General features: G+C 33.8%; 1 protein-coding gene across 4 annotated transcripts in view; it reads left to right on the forward strand.

Annotated features, from left to right (window-relative positions):
- LOC6640027 (protein Shroom) overlaps positions 1-25,379 on the forward strand; it is a 67,353-nt gene that overhangs the window by 12,492 nt on the left and 29,482 nt on the right. For 3 of the 4 annotated variants that reach the window (XM_047010155.1, XM_023174779.2, XM_002063253.4), the window contains exons 3-7: positions 15,280-15,491; positions 16,086-16,483; positions 17,941-18,640; positions 18,705-19,734; positions 19,811-20,058. In XM_047010155.1, coding sequence (XP_046866111.1) covers positions 15,280-15,491; positions 16,086-16,483; positions 17,941-18,640; positions 18,705-19,734; positions 19,811-20,058 — 2,588 coding nt within the window. The remainder of the gene's footprint in view (positions 1-15,279; positions 15,492-16,085; positions 16,484-17,940; positions 18,641-18,704; positions 19,735-19,810; positions 20,059-25,379) is intronic. The other variant, XM_047010156.1, reaches the window with a different exon arrangement.

Below are 25,379 nucleotides of genomic sequence, written 5' to 3' on the forward strand. Positions count from 1 at the left end.
TTCTTGGTTAATAAGTGAATGCAAATATTAAATATTGTAACTAATTATTACTTTATAGTTTTCTCAGTATTTAACTTTTAAATTTTCTTAAGTTTGGTTCATTATTTTTATGTTCTGTGATGTAATTTTTGTTTACATCATTTTTGATATTAGAAATTCGAAAAAAAAGGTTTTATAGACTATGCTTTATAGTTATGCCATAAATTAGACTTGTGTTTAAAGGGTACTTTTGGTTTTTGCTATAAAAAATGTATTATTAAGAGATAGTTCATTGAAATACCGTTTTACCGTCTTGCTATTTACCTTTTAAGTTTGTTTCAAGTAATCTACAAATTTTATAAAATTTATCAACCCTTTTTTACGTTCTGTTTTAACAAATCTTTTCTGGTTTATCAAATGAGTTTTCGCTTTTGGAAAAGGGAATAGAATAAATAAGGAATATAATGCAAAGTTATGATCCGACCAACTCAATAGATGGCTTTAACATTTTTCTTATCAGAGGAGAGATAGATATAATTATTATTATAGATAGATAAATTATTATATTTGGTAATCAAACAAAATACACGAAACAAATTCATTTGACCAAAAACGTTTTTAAACCTTTCTTAACAATTAAATAAATTTCACAATGGAGAATGATATCTTACATTAAAATAAAATTAGTGAATTTACAAATATTAAAAGTTAAAACCGACTAAAATCCAGTTTAGATAAACTTAAAAAAGGTCGAGATCTATACAAGCATTAAAAGTTATATCAAACACAACTATTTGCATATATAGTTGGCTTTTTGCAAATAATTGCTTTGATTTGTATTTTTGCAGTTAAATAATACAAATTTAAAATGTCTAAACAATGATTTTTATTTTTGAAAAAATACACATTAATTATAAAATGATTTGTACATATTATTTTCTGTATAAAAATCCAAAATTATGACATGAGAGAAAAAGCAAAAGTTATTTTTTAGCCTTAAGTAGGCAAACAAATGGAAAATTTGAATAAACATTTTTGTTTGTTTTTACTCTTAGATTTTTAATAATTATTTTCGCTCCCTGTTTGCGATTCTCTTAAAAAATTAACCATTTTTTGTGAATTGATCTCAAAATTTCTAAAAATAACCTTTCATGCGGCATTTGACTCATTGTTTTTTTCTTTTTTGTCTTTATTTGATTTAAATTTAATGATATTTAGCGTTGAAAATGTTAAAGTCAATTATTTTTCCATTCTTATGGCAAGCTGCTCCCATTTCTCTGCAAGAACATTGCCCACATAGAGGGAAGACAGAGAGAGAGATGGAGAGAGAAAGAGAGGAGACCCCACAAAAAAAAAAAACGAAAAAGATTCTCGTCACCCATTAACCTTAACTGAATTATTGTAAGCTTCTCTGCCTTCTGCCTTCCCCACAAATGCCACACATTTCGAAAGAAAAATGAATTGTTTGGTTTGGTTTTTCAGTTTTGGTTTGGTTTGATTGGTGGAGGGGCTTTCGTTTGTCTTTGAAAATGCAAAATAATTTACCAAATTAACGGTACCATTATCAACAGCGACGATCCGATCAATCAATGGTGAATCCGATCAATTAAATGTTGCCTCCAAGCGTAAAACGAAAGAAACTGAACAGAATCAGAAAACAGACAGAATCAACATTGAAGAAAAGAAAAAGAGGTTATGACCAGAGAAAGAATCACACACAGAGAGAGTGAGAGAGAGATAGATGGATAGATGGAGTGGCAAAGAAGATGCCGATGATGGCCGATCAATGGTCGAAATGTGAATGTCGACGATCTAGAGTCTAGCTTTGTCTGTATGTGAATTGGACCAACATTGACCTTATCATTGTAAAGATATTTTTGGTCTTTCATTTGCTTCGAGGGGGCGTTGATTAATCATCTTTGTTTTGCCCCCCTCGCCACCCCCCCAAAAGGCTTCAAATTTCATATGCGCGGATTGCTATCTATTGTCTATGGATGGTTATTTTTGTTTTTCATTAGCTTTTGTAGCTTGTGTAAAAGAGAATGTGCCGATCGATAACCGGACAGGTTATTGAACCGCTTTGCCAAGTTATATAGTAATATGTATTTTTGTAACGCTTTTTTTTCTACTTTTATTTTGAGTTTCTTTGAAAAAAAACGCTAATTACTGGCTAGATGCACACTTTAGTTCCAGTTATTAGACCTGGACCAAGCCAAAACAGCTGCTCTCATGGTCGATCATCTTTTTAGCCTATCTCCACTTGTCTTAGAACAAGTTTCCCTCAGTTGGCCACATTCCTTTCTAGGTTCGAGGTGATGCACCTCGAATCTTAGGGCTATTTATAGCAGCTATGGCAACTCCCTTGCAATCGAATTATTTGTGACTACCACTAACCACGCCCACTAAAACGACGCCAAGAGAGCTGACAAAACAAAACTGTAATGGTTAATGGGCTTGACGAAGGTCGTCAGCTTCTTTGTTTTTTGTTTTTTAGATGAATGCGCAGATTTCTAAAGAAAAAAAAAAACCCAAACAAATTATAAATCTAAAATCTATTATTATTATTATTGTAGACGTATATGTAAAAGGTTTTGAGTAGTTTTTGCCTCTTTGGTGGTGGGTTATTATTATTATTTTTTATTATCTGTTGCGTCTTCATTTTTTTTTTTTCTGCCGATTCAGCCAAAGCACTTGACTTGGTTGCATTGGAAATTTTCTTTTTGTACTCGACAAGACTCTTTTTGGAATGTCTTTAGTTGTGTTGGATGTATGTATCTGTATCTTTGATGCTGTTGAGAGCTAAACCTGAGGCGTCTAATCTGACAATGAGACCTTAATTGTTGCTTCATTTCCGTAAGCTTTCGTTTTTGCTTTACTCTCTGCGGAAATGAACGCATATTTCGCATATAAACAAAGATCTTTAAGCGTTAGGGAACTCAACCGACCAACCACCTCAATTATGGAATTTCTGGGGAACTGTGAGATGTGCCAGTTAAACAGAATCGATTGAGAGCAATTACAAAAAGAATGGAGCAACAGAAAAAAAAGTTAACTAATGAATGGTGTTAACGCAGAGAAAGATAACTAAATAGTTTTGCTTCTGATTTAATGTTTATAAATGGCAATTTCAAAAGAGATTCTAACTTACATACTTATATAAACATATAATAATAAATATTTTATAACAATATTGCGATATTTCTGTTAATTTTTAACCAAATCCAATAGATATTGTTGGAGAATATTGTTTTCAAATATATCGTAAGAAACTAATCTTTATTTGAAAAAAAACTCAATTTCTTAAAACATATTCTCTAACATTTGTTTAAAAAACAAAGCTCAAAATTTTCGCCAAGACATGAAAATTATTTCCACTTAAAGAGTAAAATATGTTAAAAAATAAGAGAAAATTTATTTAGCTTCTTTTTTATAAATTTTTTCATTAAATTCGACTTGTAATTGAGCATTAAAAAGTTAATAAAAAAGAAAAAGGGTACTCAAAAAAATTTAACATTAAGAAAGAAACTGCCAGATCAGTCGAATAGTCCCTAATTCAATAATTCAGATTAAAATATTTGGTTGCCAGGGCGGTTAAACAACGTGCCATATAAAAAATAGCATTTGCCAACACTGAAATCTAGCTTTAGTCGATTTTTTCACTTTTCAACGCTGAAATCTCGAGCTTAAGTTAATATTTACCAAAACTTTAATTAGTTTTAAATTTTTAGATTTCAACTTATGTTTGTGCAAAAGAATGTTAAAATGTTTTCTTTTACTAAAAGTCCTTGTAGCTTAGATCGCTTGAGAATGCTTGATTACATTAAAACTCTATCCAACATTATACATAAATTAATTAATAGTTTTTCATCTTTGCTGTAGTTGGGTGGCTAATCCTGATATCATTTCATTTGTATTTTAAGACTTTGTTTTGGTTAATAAATAAACACTTTGGGGTGTTGTTTAAGCGTAACTAATTCATTTTCATTTCGAATGTCTAAGCTTTCAAGTGGAAACTTGGCAACTCAAACAATCTTGGAGGCTCATTAGTTCTTGTATATGTTGTTAATTTTTTTGTTCTTTTTTTGTGTTTTTGTTCTCCTTCCTTCATTTCTTTTCTACTAACTGAAGTCGAACTCGTTTCTCACTCGTCTCTTGAGCGGCAATTAATTAATGCCAAGCCAACAACAGTCCAGGTAACAACAACAACAACAACAACAGCAAAAACAACAGCAATAGCAACAATGCCGCCTCTCAGCGCTAAATTCTAGCCAGATTCCAGCTAAATTGTTTGTGCCTGGCTTCAAAACTCGCTTTGAACTCGCACCGCCAACTTACTCTGGCTCTTAAGGATTGCCACTTTGTGTCTCTCACTCATTCCCATTCCCTCTCCCTCGTTTTTTTTCTTCTTCTTGTTTTTTTTTTGCATTTTGTTCGACAGAAAAAATTATAACAAATAATTGCGACAGGTGGTGCAACTCTTCGTTTAAGCGGAAAAAATTTCACCTATGTGCAGAGCTCCATTGTATGCATTTTCCTCTCCCTCTCTCTCTCTCTAGGCTAATGTTAATTAATTTAAGCAAAAGCCGAGTGAAAATGCACAAGCTTCCTGCTTCGATTCTTGAACTTCCCCCCACACACACTCACACACTTAGATAGACGACAGATAAAAAAGAAAATTTCACTTTTGTTTCTACAGACACCAAAAAAAAACCAAAATTTGAGGTCAACAGAAGAGGAAAACGAAAAAAATAAAAAATAAAATACTTGTTCCCATTATAAAACAAAAAAAAAGACAACAAACTGATGTCTGGTGGCTGGCTCTTGGCCTGGCTTGTTGTCTTTTGTTGTCTTGGCCATTGAAAGAAATTCTTGTAGTTATTCGACCATCGACAGCAACTTCAAAAACAAAAAATAACAGAAAAAAACTCATCATGTTAAGAGACAGCGGAGAGCAGTGAGAAGAGGATCTGATTTTCCTTTTCTTTTTTTTTAATGAAAAGTGAAAATATATATTTTTGGGGGTGAAAGAAAGCTTATTAATTGGTGACTATTTGTTTTTTCTTTGGTCTCGTATGCATTAGAGCTTGGCTAATTATTACAAAGGGTTTGAGTTTCGGTTTTTGCTAATTATAAGCAAATATCATTCGGAACAGCAAGTTGAAAGTTAGTTTTCTTTCAAGCTTCGTTGCATATGGTTATGACCTTCTGGAGAAGCTTTTTCGATTCTTGCTCTAGAGAGAGAGAGACGGAGACTTGAGAGAAAGAAACCAGTTTAATGGTATTTTGTTCTTGTTCCATGGCATGTCTTTTGATTGTTGTTTGCGTTCCGTTTCATTCCTTGTTGCCTGCCTGGCTAGTTGCCTGCCTGCCTGCTTGCCTGCTTGGTGCCAGCCTGCAAAACTTATCACTGGCCATAAATCTTTTTGGCCAGGCTAAGAGAAACAACATACCACAACACTCAGTCTCACATCAGACGCAAAATCTCAGTGGCCAAGAGACCAAGCCAGCCAGTTGCCATGCCATGACCATTACCAGTTCTTTCTGCATCGCTTGCTTTTCACTCTAAAAAAACTTATTTAAACCATAAACGAACAACAGCAGCAACAACAACAACAACAGAGGGAAAGAGAAGCGAAAAAAAACCCACCCATTGGGGTCAAGGATGCTTCAAGTCAACATTATATCCTGAAAATCAGTTAATGAGTCTCGCCTCTTTTCGACACTTTTCGACACATTTGGGCAAAATCAAAAATCTTATTATTACTAATGAAGCTCCCCCAAAATAAAAATAAAAGAAAAAAAGGGAAAAAGTAAAAGAGAAGCTAAAAGCGCCTCTCAGATTCACTTTCATTGTGCGGCGGCGGCCCCATTTAAAGGGACAACCGGGCCACCATCTGGTTCACTTGACAGCTGGCGAAAGGCGAGCCGAACCAAGTCGGACAGGGTCAGAGTCAATCATCCTGTTGGAAGAAAGTGCAAAGATGCTTGGCCAAATTGAAGATCTTCCAAAAAAAAAAAGAAAACCAGAAAAAAATCCGCACAGTGTGACAAAACGGACAATTATAAAGCGTTCTTTATGAAAATGCTTTGAAATTGGAAGCAATTGCCTAACATATTTTCTTTGTTTATGTAATTTGCAAAACGAAAAATATAATTTTACATCTATTTCTTGAAATTCACATCTTTTAACTTTAAAAATTATTAACAATATTTTTAAAAATTTAAATACTACTTGGAAGCACATTAGGCTTTGTGATAGTTAATTCTTTGAACTAGGACAAGATCTGCTACATTTTACTTAAGTATTTACATTTCTAAAATTGCAGAATAAAATATTAATATTCATTATTTTATTTAATTAAAATACTCAATTAAGTACATAAGCATAATCTGAAGAGCTTTCCTTAATTTAAACATATTAATTGCTTATTAATTGTGATAAAAGAGAATTCTCTTTGAAATCGATAGAAATTATGCACTTACATACATATTTAAATTATAATAATAATTTAAATAAATGTAATTTGATTTCATTCAAAGGTTTATTAGTTATTTATTTAAAATGCATTAAAAATTATATAAAAATTAAACAATTCTCACATTAAGTCTATCAAAATTGAGTAGATTCTTGATTTCAACCATTAGTTAAAGATTATTTCCCATTTGAAAGCATTCTCAAGTTACAGAGTTAATTAAATTTATAATTTTAAAAGATCTGTGATATAATTTGAAACCCATTTAACATTTTCCCTTTCAATGTGTTAACGAAATTTATGTAAATCTCATCTCTTTAAGGGAAACCCTAATTTAGTTTTGTTTACTTGTCTACGAAAAGTCACGTACAAATGAAAGACACGTTTATAAGTAACAAAATATAATATGGTGATCAAGTTGTAGAGTTTTATCTCCAAAGATAAACTATGCTCTCAACATGATATATGTATATCCAGCACAATCAGTTCTTAGGAATAATAATAAGTTGATTCAATTTATGGCATTAGCGTTAAATTTTAATTAAGAAGAAAATTAAAAGCTGTGGCTTGTTAAGCTAATTTAATTTATTTTGGAAATCAATTAATTTGTTCTACTATATGTTCAAAAAATGTTCAAAAAATTTGTTTACAGTTTTTGAGCGATAAAAAAAAGTTCGACTTTCGATTAAAATTTTTAGGAAATGGAAATGGAAATGGAGAATTTGCATTAAATTTTATTATCCACTAAAAACAACAGATTATATCTCACTTTTTTCTCTCCCTCAATCCAAATAAAAGACATGTGGACTTATTAGTAAAAGTTGTCTGCTATTATTCGAAGTTTCTTAGGGTAGAAGCTAGAGATTCTTTTGTAAAAGAAATTTTTAAATACATATTTTACACAAAATTATTACATTACATTATTACAATGCCAAATTTCTCATAACAACTTTTCTTGACAGTAGTAGAACAAAATATTATATCAAATCTTTTTCCTTTCGCCAAAAACCACCAATTGAAATAAAGATTTTATGTAAAGCTTTGGCTTCCTTTGAATGAATGTTAAAGGCTTGAGGCAAGTCTTTCTACTAACTACGTTGTCCTTATGATTGTCAGACTATACAACCTTTTACTTAAAATAACAAAAGGATTTTCAGAATTCCATTCATAAATTTTACTAAAAAATAGACTTAAAGATTTTCTCATTCAAAGACAAATTTACAACAATTCCCACATCCATGTTTAATAAACTTTCATATGGCCTTTTCCAAACAGGTTTTCTTTCTTCCACTATTTCTGTAATTCTATGTCCACATTATCTTGTCTAATTAACAAATATTAGTATCTTTTTCTTACTTAATAACTCAATATTTTATATCAATAAAATGGAAGAGAGAACATTTAAAGCAATAATCTTCTTCTTTATCCTTTTACATATACTTTCTGAATGGATATAAGGACAATATGTATTGGCCACTGTGCACTAGGTTACATACATATATTTGTATATGTTTTATATATTTTTTTGGTTTTTTTCTGGTCAATCGACGGTGCGGGCCTGCCGTTTTGTGACTGTGTCCAATTTGGGTAGAGATTGACAGCGATATGCGTTTAATTTGACGATAAATGTGCAATATGGCACGCAAGCTCAGAAAGAGACTGTAGACCAACTAGGGTGAGGGTGAGGGTGAGGGGAAGTGTGGGGAGTGAGAAGAAGGGGATGTGGAGGGATATTTGCTGGACGTTTAGTTCGCATTTTGCAATTCAATTCTAATGCCTTAAAGCCTTCAGGCTCTGAAGTTTTTCTGTTCGATTCGTGCTCTTGCCAAATTCAAATCGAAAATCGCCAAGCACGATCAAAGTTGAAGTTGAAACTCTTTTTGTTTTTGTCTTTGTTTTGTTTGTTGTTATTTTTCTTTTTGGCCACGTTGGCAAAACTGACACGTTTGCTCGCATTTTGATTGCAATTTCTTTTCTTCTCTCATGTCTCTCTCTCTCTAGCTCAGTTTCTCTTCTCAGACTCTGGGGCGCAAGATAGAGACTTCCACTTCAACTCCATTAAACAAAACAAAAATAGAGTCAAATTCGTGTTGGCCATTAAAAGTCACAGAGCGACAATGGAAACGCAAAACCGTTGGAAATTTTTACTCACGAAATGGAGATGAGCTAAAGTGAAAATTCCAATTGCAATTTCGATTTCCAATTGGCAGTAAAGAAAATAACAACTACAACTCAAAATGGCTTAGTTAGCCCTCTTATCATATTCATATGTATTCCGTCTGACTAACCTCCAACCAAAACCAAATGAAACCAAACTGAACTGAGTCATAACATCAAATGCTGACGTAGCCCACGTTTCGATTGCACTTAAAGCAACAATAATATTAATATCGCATATTATATAGACTAGATAGAAAGAATCCAAAAAGAAGAAAATAATACTTTTCAAGTGTCTGAGTAATCTTTGTTTAAGCTTCTGTCTCTCTTTTGGCCAAATGTGACCCCCCTTTATTAATGGGTGTGAGCAGTAGAAATAGTTCAAGGGGAAGCAAGCAAAATGTTGAGAATTATTTTTGTGAATGAAAACACGGGTGTAGGAATGAATGTGAATGAATGTATGACACACTGAAAGAAAATATTGTTATACCAAACCATTTACAGAGATTGACATAACAGGAAGAGATAATATTTGATATAGAAGAAGAACTGTTAATAGTTTTCTAAGTATGTGAAATTTATTCATTTAATTAGGCCAATTAATAGCTTTAGCCTTTTTAATTTTAATAACTGTTTTTTTAACTGAGTAATTTAGTTTAAATTCAATCATGCAATAGAATAATTTACACTATGAAACAAGACATCTTCTTATAGGTATATAATCGAGAAAGTCTACCAAAAGTTGACCACAATTTAAGACCACACAGAAAAGACTTAAATTCTTTGAGTTGTAATTTAAAATTATTGGAAAATATACATTTAAATTCCAAAAATATAATACAAAGAACCATAATTAATAATTGTCAAAAAGATTGAACTATTTACTTCAGCCAATCATAAAGTCTAAAAATAAATCAACCAACATTCAACATACTTCTCTTATTGTTAGATTCTTCTGCAATTCGTCATTCTTACCATTTTATTATATTTAAATTACAATTCGTTTTATATGCAATATATTACACATTCGATTTAATTTCGGCAGTTTTTTTGGAACCCATTTAACCAGTTAAATGATCTGACATCACGCTAACAAATAGATAAATTTGAGTTAGTAATTATGACACTTTTTCGGTGAGGTATTCCATTTTGACACTTCATAACTGTCTGAAAATAACATAAATCTATTTTTGTTAATAGATTAATGATTGTAACAATAAAATTTGACATCATGGTAAAAGCTATATGAAAGAAATTCAAAATGAAGAACTAGTCATACGTGAAAGGTTTTCCCCCTAATAATAATCATAGGTTTTTGTCCCCTTTAAACTTTCCCAAAGATTTGACATTGGAGTGGAAGAAGAAATCTCAAGTTTCGTTTGGTCTCTTCAATATTAATATTAATCAAATTTCAACTAATTACTTTGCTAAGCGAAATCTCTTGAAATTCTTCACTAACTCAAAATATTTCTGGAAATTTTCCATAATAATTATAAAAACAGTTGAAATTCTTTCCCATCCATTTACCTATAGGAAATTGTAAATTGAAATAGATTTACTTTTTTTTCGAGTTGGATAATTTAAAATGGTTTTCTTTCGTTCGCTTTTGAATCGCCCATGGGCAATGCTTAACACTCAATTCATCAAGTGATTTATTTAACACGCGCCTTTGGTGGACTGAACTGAACTGGACTGGACTGTAACTTGGAACCAGGCCTGGACTCTTTGGAGTCCATTCAAACCATTAAGAATTGCTAAAGGCTGCTCCAGCTGTGTTCCCCTTAAATGGTGACCCACTGCACCAGTTTTCCATCTCCGATTGATTTATTAGGCTTGGGCCTGAATTCTACGCTATGTGATGTTGCTGTTAGCTGCTACGGCTCATCCGGAGCAATTTCCCAGCTGATAATTATAGGGGAGATGAAGGGAAATCTTGAAAAGAAATAACAAAAAAAAGAAAAAGAGCGAGATATATAGTCAAATGGCAAAGTAAAGGGCCGTAGTAAACGAAATGAAAGATTGCCATTGCCCCCTCTGGGACAGTTGCTGATTTAAATTCGTGTTAGAGAGACAAAATAATTACAGCAATTGGCCAAAAGGAAAAAAAAAAATACCCCAAAATGAAACGAAACTGACGGCCACGACGAACAGACGTCAAATGTTTAAAACCAAAAAAGCAATGTGAGTGAATGATTTTGGACTTGCTTGCTTGCTTGGTCTTGGGAACATTTCAAAGATCATTAAAATTCTTGAGCCCGTAGGCCAGAGACACAGTAACTCTAAGACTTTTGGACAGGGACAGAGCATTAGAGACAAACCTTAAGTAGTTGACCCAGAAATAAGTTCTTATTGCCAATTGCAGGCTGTCATATACAATGATTATTACCCTGTAGCCATTTACGTGTGAAATAAAGAACGGGTATGCATGACTAATTGAAAACCAATAAATTATATATTATCAGACAAATCAGCATCATTAGGAAAGTCGATCGATCTGCAAATGTCCTTCATCAGAAAACCCTTTCACTTTCAGCTTTTATATCTTTATGATTGACTGTGTTCATTATTTCTCTTTATTTTAGTAAGTTTCCTGGAATATATGAAAATATTTTGTAGGTAAAATTACGGTTAAGGGTTTACTCCACAAATGTCTAACTTTGCAGATTTTTTTAATAAGTATAACAAAGAAATCTTTGTTTAAGTTTCGTATTTATAAGACGAAGCTCAAAAGCTTTTTGTCTACCGTTTGGAAATTTGGTTATTCAATCTGTTTTCAACACCAAAATTGTCTTAATAAGTTACATTTTAACTAGATTTGGCGTTGATGATATGGCCTGTAACATATGGAGACTTTATCAAAGTTTTAAGATATTTCTTTCAGACTTAAGGCCTTTTGTTTTAGCAATTTTAAGTAACTTGGGTTGTAAAATTGTTGTTGCTTCTTCTATTTTCTTTAATATTTTGCATATTACTTCAAAATTCTGGTTTAATAACTTTTTTTTAAAAGACAAGTTTTAACTCAGAAAACGATAGAACTTAATATTTTCAATACCAAAAATCTTTTTTGATACGGTAAATATGTTTATCAGGTAGATTTATCAAGATTCTTCCATTTTTCGCGTCCCGAAAACTTTTGAAAATGGTAAATACTCCGATTTGTTAGTCTTTCAAAATTCGTTTTAATTTCCAAAACATATTGGAGTTCGAAAATTAAATTAAAATATTGTTCTAACTATTTTGAAAATAAGTGCAAAAGAAAATATCAATGTAGATTTCGAAAAGGTGAAGATGTCAGTCATCTTCATCATATTTTCATATTTCACAATTTTCTAAGGAATAGGGTATAAATATTTAGTAATAATATTTACTAGTAAGATTGAATCTGATTCAGTTTTATACCTACTTAAAGTTTGATGAAAATTCTAAACCGTCAAAAGCTAGTCAAGTTCAATGAGTTCTATTTCTAAGTTTGGAAGTACTGAATTCGGCTTAGTAATAAAAATATATAGGTAATTGAATATTTTTGTTCTTTTAAGTAGCTGCATTCACTAAAAGACTGAACTCTTCTTCTTTTAGAGAGTCCTAAATCATTCGATAGATCATTTCGATCCTATGATTCCTATCACAAAGAGGCCACAGAGTTTCCCATAAAACGAAACGTAATTGGGTTAGGCGAAATATTAATTACTTGTAAAAAGAAAATGACTACATTTAACTGGCCTCAAGTTGTTGGCTTGGATTGGTTAGAAACAACAAAAATTGATGACACATTTCACTTTTATGTCAAATTAATGAAATTGCCCTCTCTTTTATTGACCACAGGGTATCTTTGAAGTTATCAGTCGCTTCTCAATTTGCTTACTGAAAATTTATATATATATACTTATTTATATTTATTTGCCATTAATTTTATATTTCTCTGGCGCCAAAGTCAAAAAGACAATCAACAGCTGCCCACATTTTGGCTACCTCAACCAATCCCCAAACAAAAAAAACCCAAAATGTGCAATAGATAGAGAAAAAGAGAGATAGAGAGAGACACCAATTCAACTTATAAGTCTCCATGTCTCAAGTCAGTCAAGTGGGTATCCAAAGGCTTGGTTGTCGTGTACCTCAGGTTTTTTTTTTCCATTTTTTTTTCTTTTTTTTTTGTATTTTGTTGGATTTAATATTTTTTGCTTTTTGGTTTTTCTTACAATTCGATTTGCTTTTATGAGCCCCTCAAAATATTATGCATACGAAGTGTGTGTTAACAGCTTGAAAACGGAACTATGTACATATATAAACTTACATAGAGATACATATATACACCTATGAAGTGTAAAGTGAAGAGTGGGTTGAAAAATTAAAAATATTTTTCGTAATTGCGTTATAAGCTTTGGGGGCTTAGTTAGTTACTTATGGTTATGTTAAGCAATTAGACTAACAAATCGATTGCTTTTCGGGCTCTACTTTAATTGATCAGTTCGAGTTCTTTCAAAGTGTATGCGAATATTGAATGTTTGGCAAATTTATTTTCGCATAAAGTTTAATTGAGTTTTTTAATGAGATTGTTTGAAGTGATTTTGTAAATGTTTGTTCAGAGTCGTAAAATATTGACAATTAAATTACAAAAGAAGAGATAGTGTTTGAAAATAAATTAAGTACATAAAGACGTAGAACTTGTAGAATCTTAATTTGTAAAACTTGCCTAGACTTTATATACTATTATTATTATAATTATTAATATTATTATCAGAAGAGGATATAGTTGTAAACCAGCAACCTAACTATTTTAGTCAGTAGCAACTATAGCCATAAATTTATTATTGAATTTCATTCTAAACTCTTTCTGTATTACTAAATAAACAGATAAATGTTGATTAAAACAACAAAACTATTTTATTTATTTAAAATGTTAGATAAAAAGTATTAATCCTACACGTAAACAAAAAAAATATGAGTAGCTACAAAGGTCTTGTACGCTTTATAAAACTTATTCTTAAATCAATTTGATTAGTAATAAATAGAAAATCATAAAAAGCAAGATCCTTAATTTAAGAAACATTTACCAGTTACGAAAAATTTTGTGCTCTTCCATAAAACACTTTCAAAGTCTAGAAACATCAAATGAAATATTCGACAACTATCAAAATAAAATTTGTTTTAGGCAAAACGTAGGCATTTTAATTAAGAATATATTGAATTTTATTATAATGGCGTTCATTTTGTGATTCGTAAGTCCTCAAAACTTATTTAATTCAGTTTTCATAGCTGGGCTAAATTAGTTTAATACACAGCCATGCAATTAATTGCAGTTGGGAAGTTTTTTTTATAAATTGGCAACTTCTTCTCAAGTAGAAACTAACAAATTTCTTTGGCAAGATCAGTATATTAATTATATTATATTAAGTAAAATGATAAGCAAAAGAAAATAAAAAATGTTTCACTAATGGGGTTTTTGTTGCTATACTTTGACATAAAACATAAACATAATATAAAGTTTATGTTGTAATTAAGTCGATTGTTTTGTTGTAACTTCATGTAATTCAGCGGAATCAGCATTCTTTAATTCAAATGCGATTACTAAGAGCATACTACAGAGTCTATATACATATGTATATAATATTAGAGAAAAGATGAATAAAATAGTGAAAGATAAAGCCAAAAACTTAAATCTTGATCGTTTGAGTCTTATTGATTATAATAATTCCTTTATTGATTATATGAATTTGTAATGTTTTAGCTGTAGAAATGTGATAGATGTTGTTATAGCTTAACACACTTCTTACACTTCTTAGTAAATCATCAACTTATTATAAGTTATTTTCACACGACCACCAAAAGCACATGTTGTTTATTTTTTAACTACATCAGGATTTAGTAAAATGACTCTTTGAAAATATGTTTTCACAAGAAATTTTCCATTTCCTTTTTATTGTTTTTTTTTTTTTGTGTGTTTTCGTTGATATCACTTCATGTCCAACTTCAACTTTAACTCGAACCCAGCTCAGTCGTCATTCAAGTCAACCAAGAGTCAACCCATTCGTCGGCTTAGGAGTATGGCTCTTAGCATTACTTAATCCGGCTTATTATATAGACGCTTTGGTCCGCTCCGCTCCGTTTGGCTGTCTATTTGGCTTGGCGCTGGTTCCGCCTCATTCCCTTACTCGTCCACCACACTAGTCGTCTCTCCTCAGACTTTTGTTATGTGTGATTTTACATTGGATAGTTTTGGATTTTTGGCGGCGATTTCTTTAAAATGGGCAACTTTGTTTGACTGCACTTCAAAATTTGAAAATTTCGTTGGCCAATTGCATTTTGTTGGTAATTGTTGTTGTTGTTTGGCTTGGCTTATCGGATTGCACTACAATAATTTTCACTTAATTATCTAATGGGCAAACAAACAAACCAAACAAAACAACAAAGGAGAAGCAAAATGTACAAAAACAAAATATATAAAATTTGTTGATTTTTGTTGTTTTTGGTTTTGGTTTTTTTTTTTAGCTTTGTGTTTGTCTGTAATTATTAGACGATCATTTGCAAATACACAGATGCACACACACACACATACAAACACACACACACATTAGATATAATAACTAATGATTAAAATGATTTTTTTCTTCTGCTTTGTTTTTCGTTATGCAATTGAGTGAAATTTCTCTTTTTTATTTTTGTCTTTTTGCAGGATGATCCACAGCTTCAGCATCAATCGCAGACACAACTCGACCAATGCGGTTTAACCCAAGCCGGATTAGAGGAATATAATAATCGTTCATCTTCCTACTATGATCCGGCAGTGTTTCATCATCAGAAGCAGCCATCGTATGCCCAATCTGAAGGCTATCATAGTTATGTATCCAGTTCGGATTCCACCTCAGCCACACCATTCTTGGACAAGTGAGTAGTAGTATTGGATAGTTGAAGTTTTGAGTTGAGCTCAGTTGAGGAAGAATTAAACCAAACACGTTTTTTTTCCCCCGCCTCTACCCCCACCCCATGCCAAAATGCCGCGACAATTATGAATTCTGTTTTGAAGTTTCTGTCTGTAGCTTTACACGAAAAGCCATAAAAAATTCTTGGTAAAACGTAAACATGAGACATTAAAAATTTCAAATAATAAAAGCAGCAGCAAATATGACCGAAACTGAAGAGACAGACGGCCAAAACAAGCAGCTTAAGCTTTATACTTTCAAGGTCCCTCAAGTGGGCTCTCTGAACTTGCCCCAAAGTTGAGTTTCTTCTCTGTCTTGTCTATTTGCCGATTTGAAGGCTGAAATAGTCAAGTCAAATAATTGTTGCTCTTTTTTTTCCTCTATTTTTGTTTTTTTGCGGCAGAAATTATTGTAGCACGCAATGAATTGGCATTTTAATTTCTATGTCTGGGTTCCTTCTCAACGCCTCCTCGCCCGCCTCCTGCCCCTCCTATCCATTTTAAAAGCATTTTCTCTTATTTCGTTCTATTCTGTTTTTCTGTTTCTTCCTGCCATTTAGATTACGTCAGGAGAGCGATCTATTGTCGCGACAATCACATCATTGGTCTGAGAATGATCTCTCATCGGTCTGCAGTAATTCTGTGGCGCCATCGCCCATTCCATTACTGTTGGCACGACAGTCCAACAGCAATAGCAATGGCAACAACAACAACAACCATAACCAGGCTGCCTCCTCCGTTAACGTCTCATCCAACTCAGCCAATTCCTCCGCCTCCGCCTCCGCCATCACCTCCATATCCAACAATAATCACAGCATTAATTCGAGCAACAATAATAACAACAACAACAACAGTTCGGAGAGCACTTCATCTACAGAGACTCTAAAATGGTTGGGCTCCATGAGCGATATCTCCGAGGCGAGTCATGCAACAGGCTATAGTGCCATAGCTGAGTCGGGTAAGCAAATTCCTAATCATAAATTAAGATTCTTTAACCAAAAAACGCAAAAAAAAAACACACAGCTTGTGTTCCTATAATAGCAAGAACTCGAGTTACTCTACTATTATAAAATTATCAAATACTCTAGAAACATTCTCTGTGTTTGCTTGGGGCGAAAGTCTTTGATTTCAAAAATATCAACTCAAAGAATTTATAAAATTTATTGAGACAAAATTTCATCCAAAATGTTCTAATTTTGTTTATCAAGTATTTATTTTTTGTTTCAATTTTCACTTCCATTATAAAACAATTCTCTTTGTCTCACCTCCCAAGGATTTCAAAATCTTCTAGAATTTTAGGTTGCATAGATATTTGAGCTCAGACGTCACAAATTACTCTAGAAAATATTATATTTTTTTTTTTCAATATTTTTAAAATTAGTGATCACATTTTTATTTTACATTTGAAAAATTATAATTTTTCGATTAAATCTCTAACGAAATATACTTCTACCTTATGTTTGCTTTATTTTAAGTAAATAAAAGCGGATGAATAAGTTTTTTCTATCAATAGTTTTAGTACTGCCAGCAAAATTTAATCTTAAAAAGACAAAATTAAGAACTCAATTGAAGAAATGACTAAATTATTAATGTCCGAAACTAATTACAGGGTGAAAAAAACCTACACATATAAACGTAGTGATTTTTTATTAAAAAAAAATACATTATAAAAATAATTTCAAAGTACATTATTTGTTTATTATTTTAAAAGAGAATCAACTCCAAATTAAAGTGTGTAGTTCATCTAGAGAGGCAAAGGTCCTTATACTAAAATTTTGATAAAGAAAACACAACATTCTCAACAAATTAAAGAGAATAATATTTTTACTTTGCCCGAAATGGATTCAAATTGGATATCATTAAATTAATTAGGAAGTATACAATTTTTGTCATATTTTCAAACAGTTTAAAACTTTATCAATAAAATTCGCTTTTGCTGGCCTAATTATTAAATAATTACTTTAAATAGCTACACTAATATGTATATCAAAGGGCCTTAAATAAAAGTAAATGTCAATCTGATTTCTCTCTCATTTTAATTGTTCTTACTTATAAATGAATTTATAACATTCTGACTGTGGGTTGAATATTTTTTTATTATTTTTTATTAAATTCATAATAACAATCTCAACAATCTATAATTCTCGTCCGATACATTACTACATATTACTTCAATTGAATGTTTATTACCTGTAGAATGTTTGACTACGCCCTTGCCTAATATAGAGTTAAGTATGCCAAATTTCTGTTTTGGCGACTGTTGGCCACTCACACGACCTTGGCTTATTGTTCCTTTGGTCCAAACATGACCCACTTTTACTTGGTTAAGTCATTTCGGGTTACATGTTCTTTGTTTGTTTGTTTTCTGAATCAAGCCCTAATCTTGCGATACGTCCATTCTATTTTATTTTGCAGTTTCCTCCTCGCAGCGCATTGTGCATAGTTCTCGTGTCCTAACGCCCAAGCGTCATCATAGCGAGAGTGTACTGTATTTGCACGACACTGAAACCTCGACGACGGCAACGACAATGCCGCCACTTGGTGGAGACGAAACGAGCTCACCCACCGATGAGATTTCGACAGCTCAACAGCCGTTGATGCGTATTCAACATCGTCATAGTCCCAGCTATCCGCCCGTACACTCAACCATGGCTTTGCATCATTTCCAGCAACAGCATTTAAGCACACAAAGTTCCTTGCCAGAATTGAAGACGACAAGAGTATCGAAAGCAACGCTTCGATCTCCACACTTGGGTCAGTCACAGTCAACGGGAGATCTCCAGCAAAAGCAGCAGCAACAGCCACGTCCGGGACAACAGCACAAGTCTAGCATTTCGGTGACCATATCCAGTAGTGAGGCTGTGGTCACTTTGCCACCTCAGCCACCTGCCAGTAAGCCAATTAAACCGCAGCAGCTATGCAAATCGGATGCCTTGAGCTGCAGTGCACCCAATGTGGGTGAATCGACATCGGTGGTGTCGCCCACCGATTCGTATCGCAGCAATCATCGACTATTTCCGGTTAGCACTTATACAGAGCCAGTGCATAGCAATACCTCGCAATATGTTCAACATCCCAAGCCGCAGTTTAGCTCGGGACTAAACAAGTCCAACAAGTGAGTGAGCTTCAACTTCCTTTTACATTCTCCTCTAATATATTTCTTTCTCTCTCTTTGGTAGACTACAACCTGTGATAACTCCAGGGGGAGCCACCGTTCAACCCACCTGGCATTCTGTGGCCGAGAGAATCAATGATCTTGAGCGCATACAAATGGGAGAACCACCGAAATTTGCCTATTTAGAGCCAACAAAGACACATCGCCTTTCCAATCCGGCATTGAAGGCATTGCAAAAGAATGCCGTGCAATCGTATGTAGAGCGACAGCAGCAGCAGCAACAAAAGGAGGAGCAACAATTGCTGCGTCCACAATCGCAGTCCTATCAAGCTCTGATTGTGGAACGCAAGTCTTTGCCCAATAATTTGAGTCCCATTACGGCAACCTCATCGAGTGGCAGCAGTTGCAGTTCACCCACACCACCACCACCGCCCCCAAGGTCGCGTAGTCTTCTGCCCAATATTCTAAGACGTTCCAGTTCGGCATCGGATTATGCCGAGTTTCGAGATCAGCATCAGCCGATGCCGCCTCATCATGCACAGCAACAGCAGCCACTTCATCCACAGGGAATTAGGAATATCAGCAATGCTGAGAAAATATCCTTTAACGATTGTGGCATGCCACCGCCACCACCTCCGCCGCGTGGCCGAGTGGCTATGACCACACGACGGACATCATCGGCCACCGAATATGCTCCGATGAGGGCCAAGTTGATGTTGCAACAGGCAGCTGCTTTGGCCCATCAACAACATCATCCGCAACAGCATCGCAACAATTACCCCAATAATAATGGTAATCATCCACATGTACAGGCTCCCGAACGTCCACCCAAGCATCCAAATTTACGAGTGCCTTCGCCAGAATTGCCACCGCCACCTCAGAGTGAACAACTGGATACCAGTTATACCTTTGATGAGCCATTGCCCCCACCACCGCCACCGGAAGTGTTGCAACCGCGGTCAACCGCTCCCGCGTCGCCCAATAGACGCAATAGTTTTGCTGGAGCCGCCTCCACGAGAAGCTCTGTTCGTGGAACGGCAGCAGCTCATCCCAAGGTGCCACCATTAGTGCCCAAGAAGCCAAGTAGCTTACAGGTAGGTGGATCCATTAGATTGCAACTACTGTACACCGTTCTAATCTGTTGTTTATTTGTTCCACCATCATCATCAGCAGCAGCAGCAGCAGCAGCATAAGCTCGTCAATGGCACTTCTTCAGTTTCCTCATCGTCGTCTTGCAATCTGCCCACAAATAATCGCAAACGTCCACATCAGACGCCACAGTTGCAGCAGCCTCAGCCCATCCATTCGGAGAGCGTTGGCAGCACTGGGGCGCCGCCTCTGCTGCCGCGTGCCAGACAGCCCACAGCCCACAATGACAATGTCATAGCCAGCAATTTGGAAAGCAATCAACAGAAGCGGTAAGTGAACTAGCTAAAAACTTATAAACCATTCTCTGTAGGTGGTTAGGCAAAATTTTTTGTCTAAAGCGGAAGGAAAAGTAGTAAAACTATTTACCCAGACACCCTGTTCAAAATTTTGCCCCCTTGAAATGCAATGCAGAAACACTATTAAGCAAAAAATTATAAACAAAAACATATCTTGCCTCATAGATGAGATGCAATAGCGGATCTCCTTTTAATTGAAGAACTTAAGACCTTTAAAAATAATCTGGAAAGACAAGTCACCTAATCTAAAACTTTTCGAGAGTTGTTGGTAGTTTTCCATTAGGAAAAGGTTCTATACATGAAATGAAAATACTAATAAAATAGGACCAATCGCAGTATTAATTCATGGAACACCCTGTATGCATTTTCAAACCATTTCCAATATTTCGTATCGTATTAGTCGAAATACAAACAAAATTCGAACATAATCCAAATGAAAGTCCATTATACAAGGCAGGAAGAAAAGAATATTTCAGTAAACAAAAGTAAATATGCAAATTTTAAAACTCTAACGACAAATGACACCCTATATTGACTTTTTTAAAACATATTTTAATGCGCCTTTGATTATTCTTACCCTTGAATAATGCCCTTGAATAATGAATGCCAACTAAATTTAGTGGTCAAAAAACTGCAACAAGTTTATCTCTTCTTGTGAGATCTAAAAACAATCGCAATGCTTAGAAACTGGAATTTAAACCTTTTAAATAACACACTGTACTTAACTTTTTGGAAGTTTCTTATACAATTTTATTAACGAAATTTAGTTAGTTAGTATATACTAAAATGCAATCCCACACTTAGCCTAGACACACTAACAAAAAATGACCCTATATTAGAGGAATTTATATCTAGACAAAAGCATGAAAATTTTTGCAAAATTTCTGGCAAATTGATTAAAATTCCAAGAAAAATTGTTTTCTTTCTGTTTCTCTCTGTCTGTCTGCATGGCTGATTCTCGTTTGATAATTTAGCATAAAGATTGCCAACCATGGGTTAAGCTTAATCACACACACTAATCGACCAAGGTGCGCCTCACAACGTCTCTCTCATATTGTTCTTGACCTTATCGAATCCAATTAACTTTAAGTTTTCAAGTCAATGAAAACGAACAACGAGAAATATGCGTGGCACAGTAGCCAAAGCCGCTCAAGCTCAGCTCATACTCCATTGAACTGGTTAATGAGCTGCTTCCTTTCAAACGGACTCGCCTCCGATACTACTCTACTGCTCCATAGTAACGTCAATCAGCTGTCGCTTTTTGGTCTAATGCTTAATTGGATTATGAAATAAACCAAATATAATAAGACAACATGCATACAGCCAATCGAGAGCTTACCAAAGACTTTCGCTTTCGACCCACTAAACCCCGAAAAAATATTGACTTCAATTGCCAATTGCCAATCTCCAGTTGTTGTTGTTGTATTTGAGCACCTGAACCAGAAACCCGAAACCCCCAACAACACACACAAACACAGAAAACAACACACAAAAATGTGTCAAGCTATAAATTTATGATTTCTTGAGGGGGCTCCTGGTTGGCGTGTGGGCAGTCCCAGTCCCCAGTCCCAATTCCATTCCCCCCCATCCAGTCATAGTCACATAGTTCCAGCCATCAGCCTCCACCCAGTTCTTTGTTCTCAGCTTGTATAGGTAAAAGCCAAACGAATTGAAATCGAAATTGAAATTTATCTGGTGAGTGGATGGAACAAAAGGTCCATTCTTTATTTGATTTTTAGTTTTTCGGTCTAGTTTTTGGTTTTTTTCTCTCTCCTCGGTTGACATTGATAGATGGAACACTATGCGTTTGGTTCATTAGCGCATAGTTTTTTTGGCAAACCAAATGAACATTTTTTTCTTCAACCACCACCAGTTTATGCAATTGACAGTGTGGATTCATTAATGATTGGTGAATTTAGTCGGAAATATTAGTAAGAATCTGTCAAAATAAGTTAGTAAAGGAAATTAGATTTTTTCTACATAACAGAAGTCGATTATAATCTCAACTTTACACAAAAATCTGTAAGAAATTTAGAAGTGCCTGGAATGTACTAAATTTAATGACAAACAAAAACTTTTGGCTTTAATTAATATACGTTTTTAGTTCGATAATATATTTTTTGTGTCACAAACTTTAATTGGAAATTACGTCTCAAGTAATAAGCATAATCTTTTCAGATATAGAAATTTTCTAGAAAGTTTTTATTCTCATTTAAGATTATGCTTATCAGTTGACAGACAATTTCCAATCCAAATGGAACATATCTGAATAGATTATGCCCAGGTTTACTTAAATATATTGAATGATACACCTCTATTCTTTACTTCAACAATTTATTTACACAAAATAAACTTATTAGATTAATTCTATATTAGAACTGATTATATTAAAAAACTATATTGTTATAGTTAATAAGATTATTGTTAATAAGATTGTTATATTCGATATGGTGACATTCAGGTTCAAAAGGGGAAATTGACTCTTTTATAAAAGAATTTTTGGATTTGAGGTGTAACAGTATTATAATTGTTCCAGTCTATGAACTCTATTCCTATTTACTCTATTCTAAATATTCCAACACATAAAAAGAAGCATAAAAAGACCATTTTAAGTTAAAATATCAAAAGCTTTCACCTACATCTTGAAATAATAGAATATAGTCAATGAAGTGTTCGATTTATTCTGCATTTGGTTAGTTAAAGTTTACTGTGACTCATAATTCATTTATGCAATTTTTAATTTGAGATCAAATTTTGATAGGCTAAAAATATTTCTGTCTCCTTATTAATGAAACTCCATATAACATTTTTAATTAGTCATAAAACAGGCAAAAAGTCAAGTTGAACTTCTACCTAATAACATAACCAAGTGATTGATCTTTGAAATCATTAACTGTGCTTTCAAACACATTAACAATTAAACTTACATAAGTTTTGAACCACTGTACGTGGAGTCCCCTTGTTCAATAATTTCTATGGCTTGTCATGTTTTTGTTATTTTTCTATTTTTTTTTTTTTCGTTATTTTTTGGCTTTGGGTTGACACCGTTGAAGACCTTTGCGGCACGATTTGTTGCAGCAGCAGCAGCAGCGGCAGCCGCAGCAACAGCGGGCAAGCAGCATCCAATCGAGCAGGCAACAGGCAGCGGCAGCACGAGACAAATATTGACACAATTTGTGGCAAAAAGAAACTTAAACTTGCCAACTTGTAAATGGGCTTGTCAAAGGAGAGCCCAGGCTTCATTTTTGGGTTCAAATGCCGTTCACCGAACGTGCCTAATTTGCATTTTGAAAGTCTCTTTTTTTTCTCCTTCTTTTCTTTTCTTGGCTTGAATATTTGGCGTGCAGAAAATAGAGCAAAGGGCAAATCACATTGTCAACATTTCTCGACCACCACCAATCACCTGACAGACGACAGACGACGACCGACGAAAACACATCGAATTAAAAAGGAGGTGTGCCATATGTTCTCACCTGACACGCTCTAATTATCGCCTCGCACAGCCGCCGCTGGGCGCAGGCGAGCATTTGTTCACATTAATTCTCTAGCAATTTGGCAACATATAAAATGCCTGACTGTTCCGAATTTCTGATGCTGGTGGTGGTGTTGGTTCCTATATTATTTTCAAATTAACTGCCAAGTATTTTTTTTGATTTCTGTTTTGTTGTTGTTAAATTGGCGACCACCACAGACCACGCGTCGTATAAGCACTATAAATCACTCATTCGCCATGTTGCACCACCAGCATCAAACCAGGCAAAGCAGAAATCAATGCTAGACAATTCAATTTACCAGTCACAAAAGAGTCGCGACTATTGCGATGCAGTTACCATGATTAGCGGAAAAAAACAACAACAAGACGACGTCGCCAACATTTAACAAAGTGTTTGCAATAATTTTTGGCGCTATCGCCAACTAAATATCGAAATTGAACAGCATACACAATGATCGATTGAACTTTGCCTCGTCTGTCTGATGATGCCGTTGCCGTTGCCTGTTGCTGTTGTCGATGACGATGCTGAGAGTGCTCAGTGGGATACAGACCAAAATCACAAAAGGTGATTGAATTTAATAGGTTTTATGCTCAAATCGGAATTTATATGCTGGCTTGCCAGCCAGGCCTTAAGGCCAAAAAGAACTAGATAAAAAGAAGTTAAGTAAACTATTTCAAAACCTTCATCGCAGCAGAATAAACTTGAAGAGAACCGCACATTTCATCTGTGGAAAAAATCAAAATAAATCTAAATGCATACGTTGCGGATACGAATAAAATTCTAATTAGTCTTGCAGTATGTTAATTTTTGCAGTAAATTTTACAAAATGTGCAAAGGCCAATTGTTCTTTAATGTGTGTGTGTGTGTGGGCATATTTCAATATATTTTTTAAAATGGTAATGCTTTTAATTAACGTGAGAATGCTTTTAACTCTTACGCTTAGGAAAACATGTTGCATTCGTTTCAGAGACGTTAAACAGTTGTCTACGGTCATCAAAATATTAGCTGCATTTGTTTTTTTATAGTTTTAAAAGTTAATTGTTCTACATATTTATGCATTTTCTGGTATTGTGCTTACATCACTTTGATCTTAATGTTTTTATGTTTTAAGTTACTTGGAGTCTTGCTTGCTTGTGAAACTAATTTTTATTTACAGAAATTTTTTAGGAATTCTTTGTTTTTACTTGGAGATAAAATGTTATGAAATAGTGAAAAAGCAATCTCAAATCTCAAGTTATTAAAAATACTACACCCATAAGGAGTGTGATTCTATTTAAAAGGAAAACTAGAATATTTTTCTTTGAACTTTCATCAAGAATTGTCTCAGCCCTCAGGCTAAGGTCAGTATTTGGTTATATCTAATATAATATTTATCAACTAGATTTCGACCTTTCTGGTGTTCTTAGCATTTGTTGACTTTGATACGCGTAATACCCAGTTGTAATTTTCAAAAATTCAAATTTCTAACAAATGTACATATATGATAATTTTTAAGCCAGCTAAATCAAAAACCGCGATAAATCGAAAATCGCATTATTTTACATTTCTGTGTAAATCGAAAGAAAAACTGATTCGCTTGCTATTTCGATTTTTCGGGAGTCGACTGTAAATGCAATTGGAAATTCAAAAATTCTTAATTTTAGTTATGAACTTGTATTACCACATAAATCAATCGACACACAATCCACATCTATTAAGACGATCATTTTTATTTGTAGAATGAAACGAATTTTAAATTGTTGCCTCAACGCTTTAATTATTATAATAATCTTTTTATTTGGAATTTAATGAATCTAGATT

The sequence above is a fragment of the Drosophila willistoni genome (genome assembly GCF_018902025.1).
Source record: "Drosophila willistoni isolate 14030-0811.24 chromosome 2L unlocalized genomic scaffold, UCI_dwil_1.1 Seg196, whole genome shotgun sequence".
Taxonomy (NCBI): domain Eukaryota; kingdom Metazoa; phylum Arthropoda; class Insecta; order Diptera; family Drosophilidae; genus Drosophila; species Drosophila willistoni.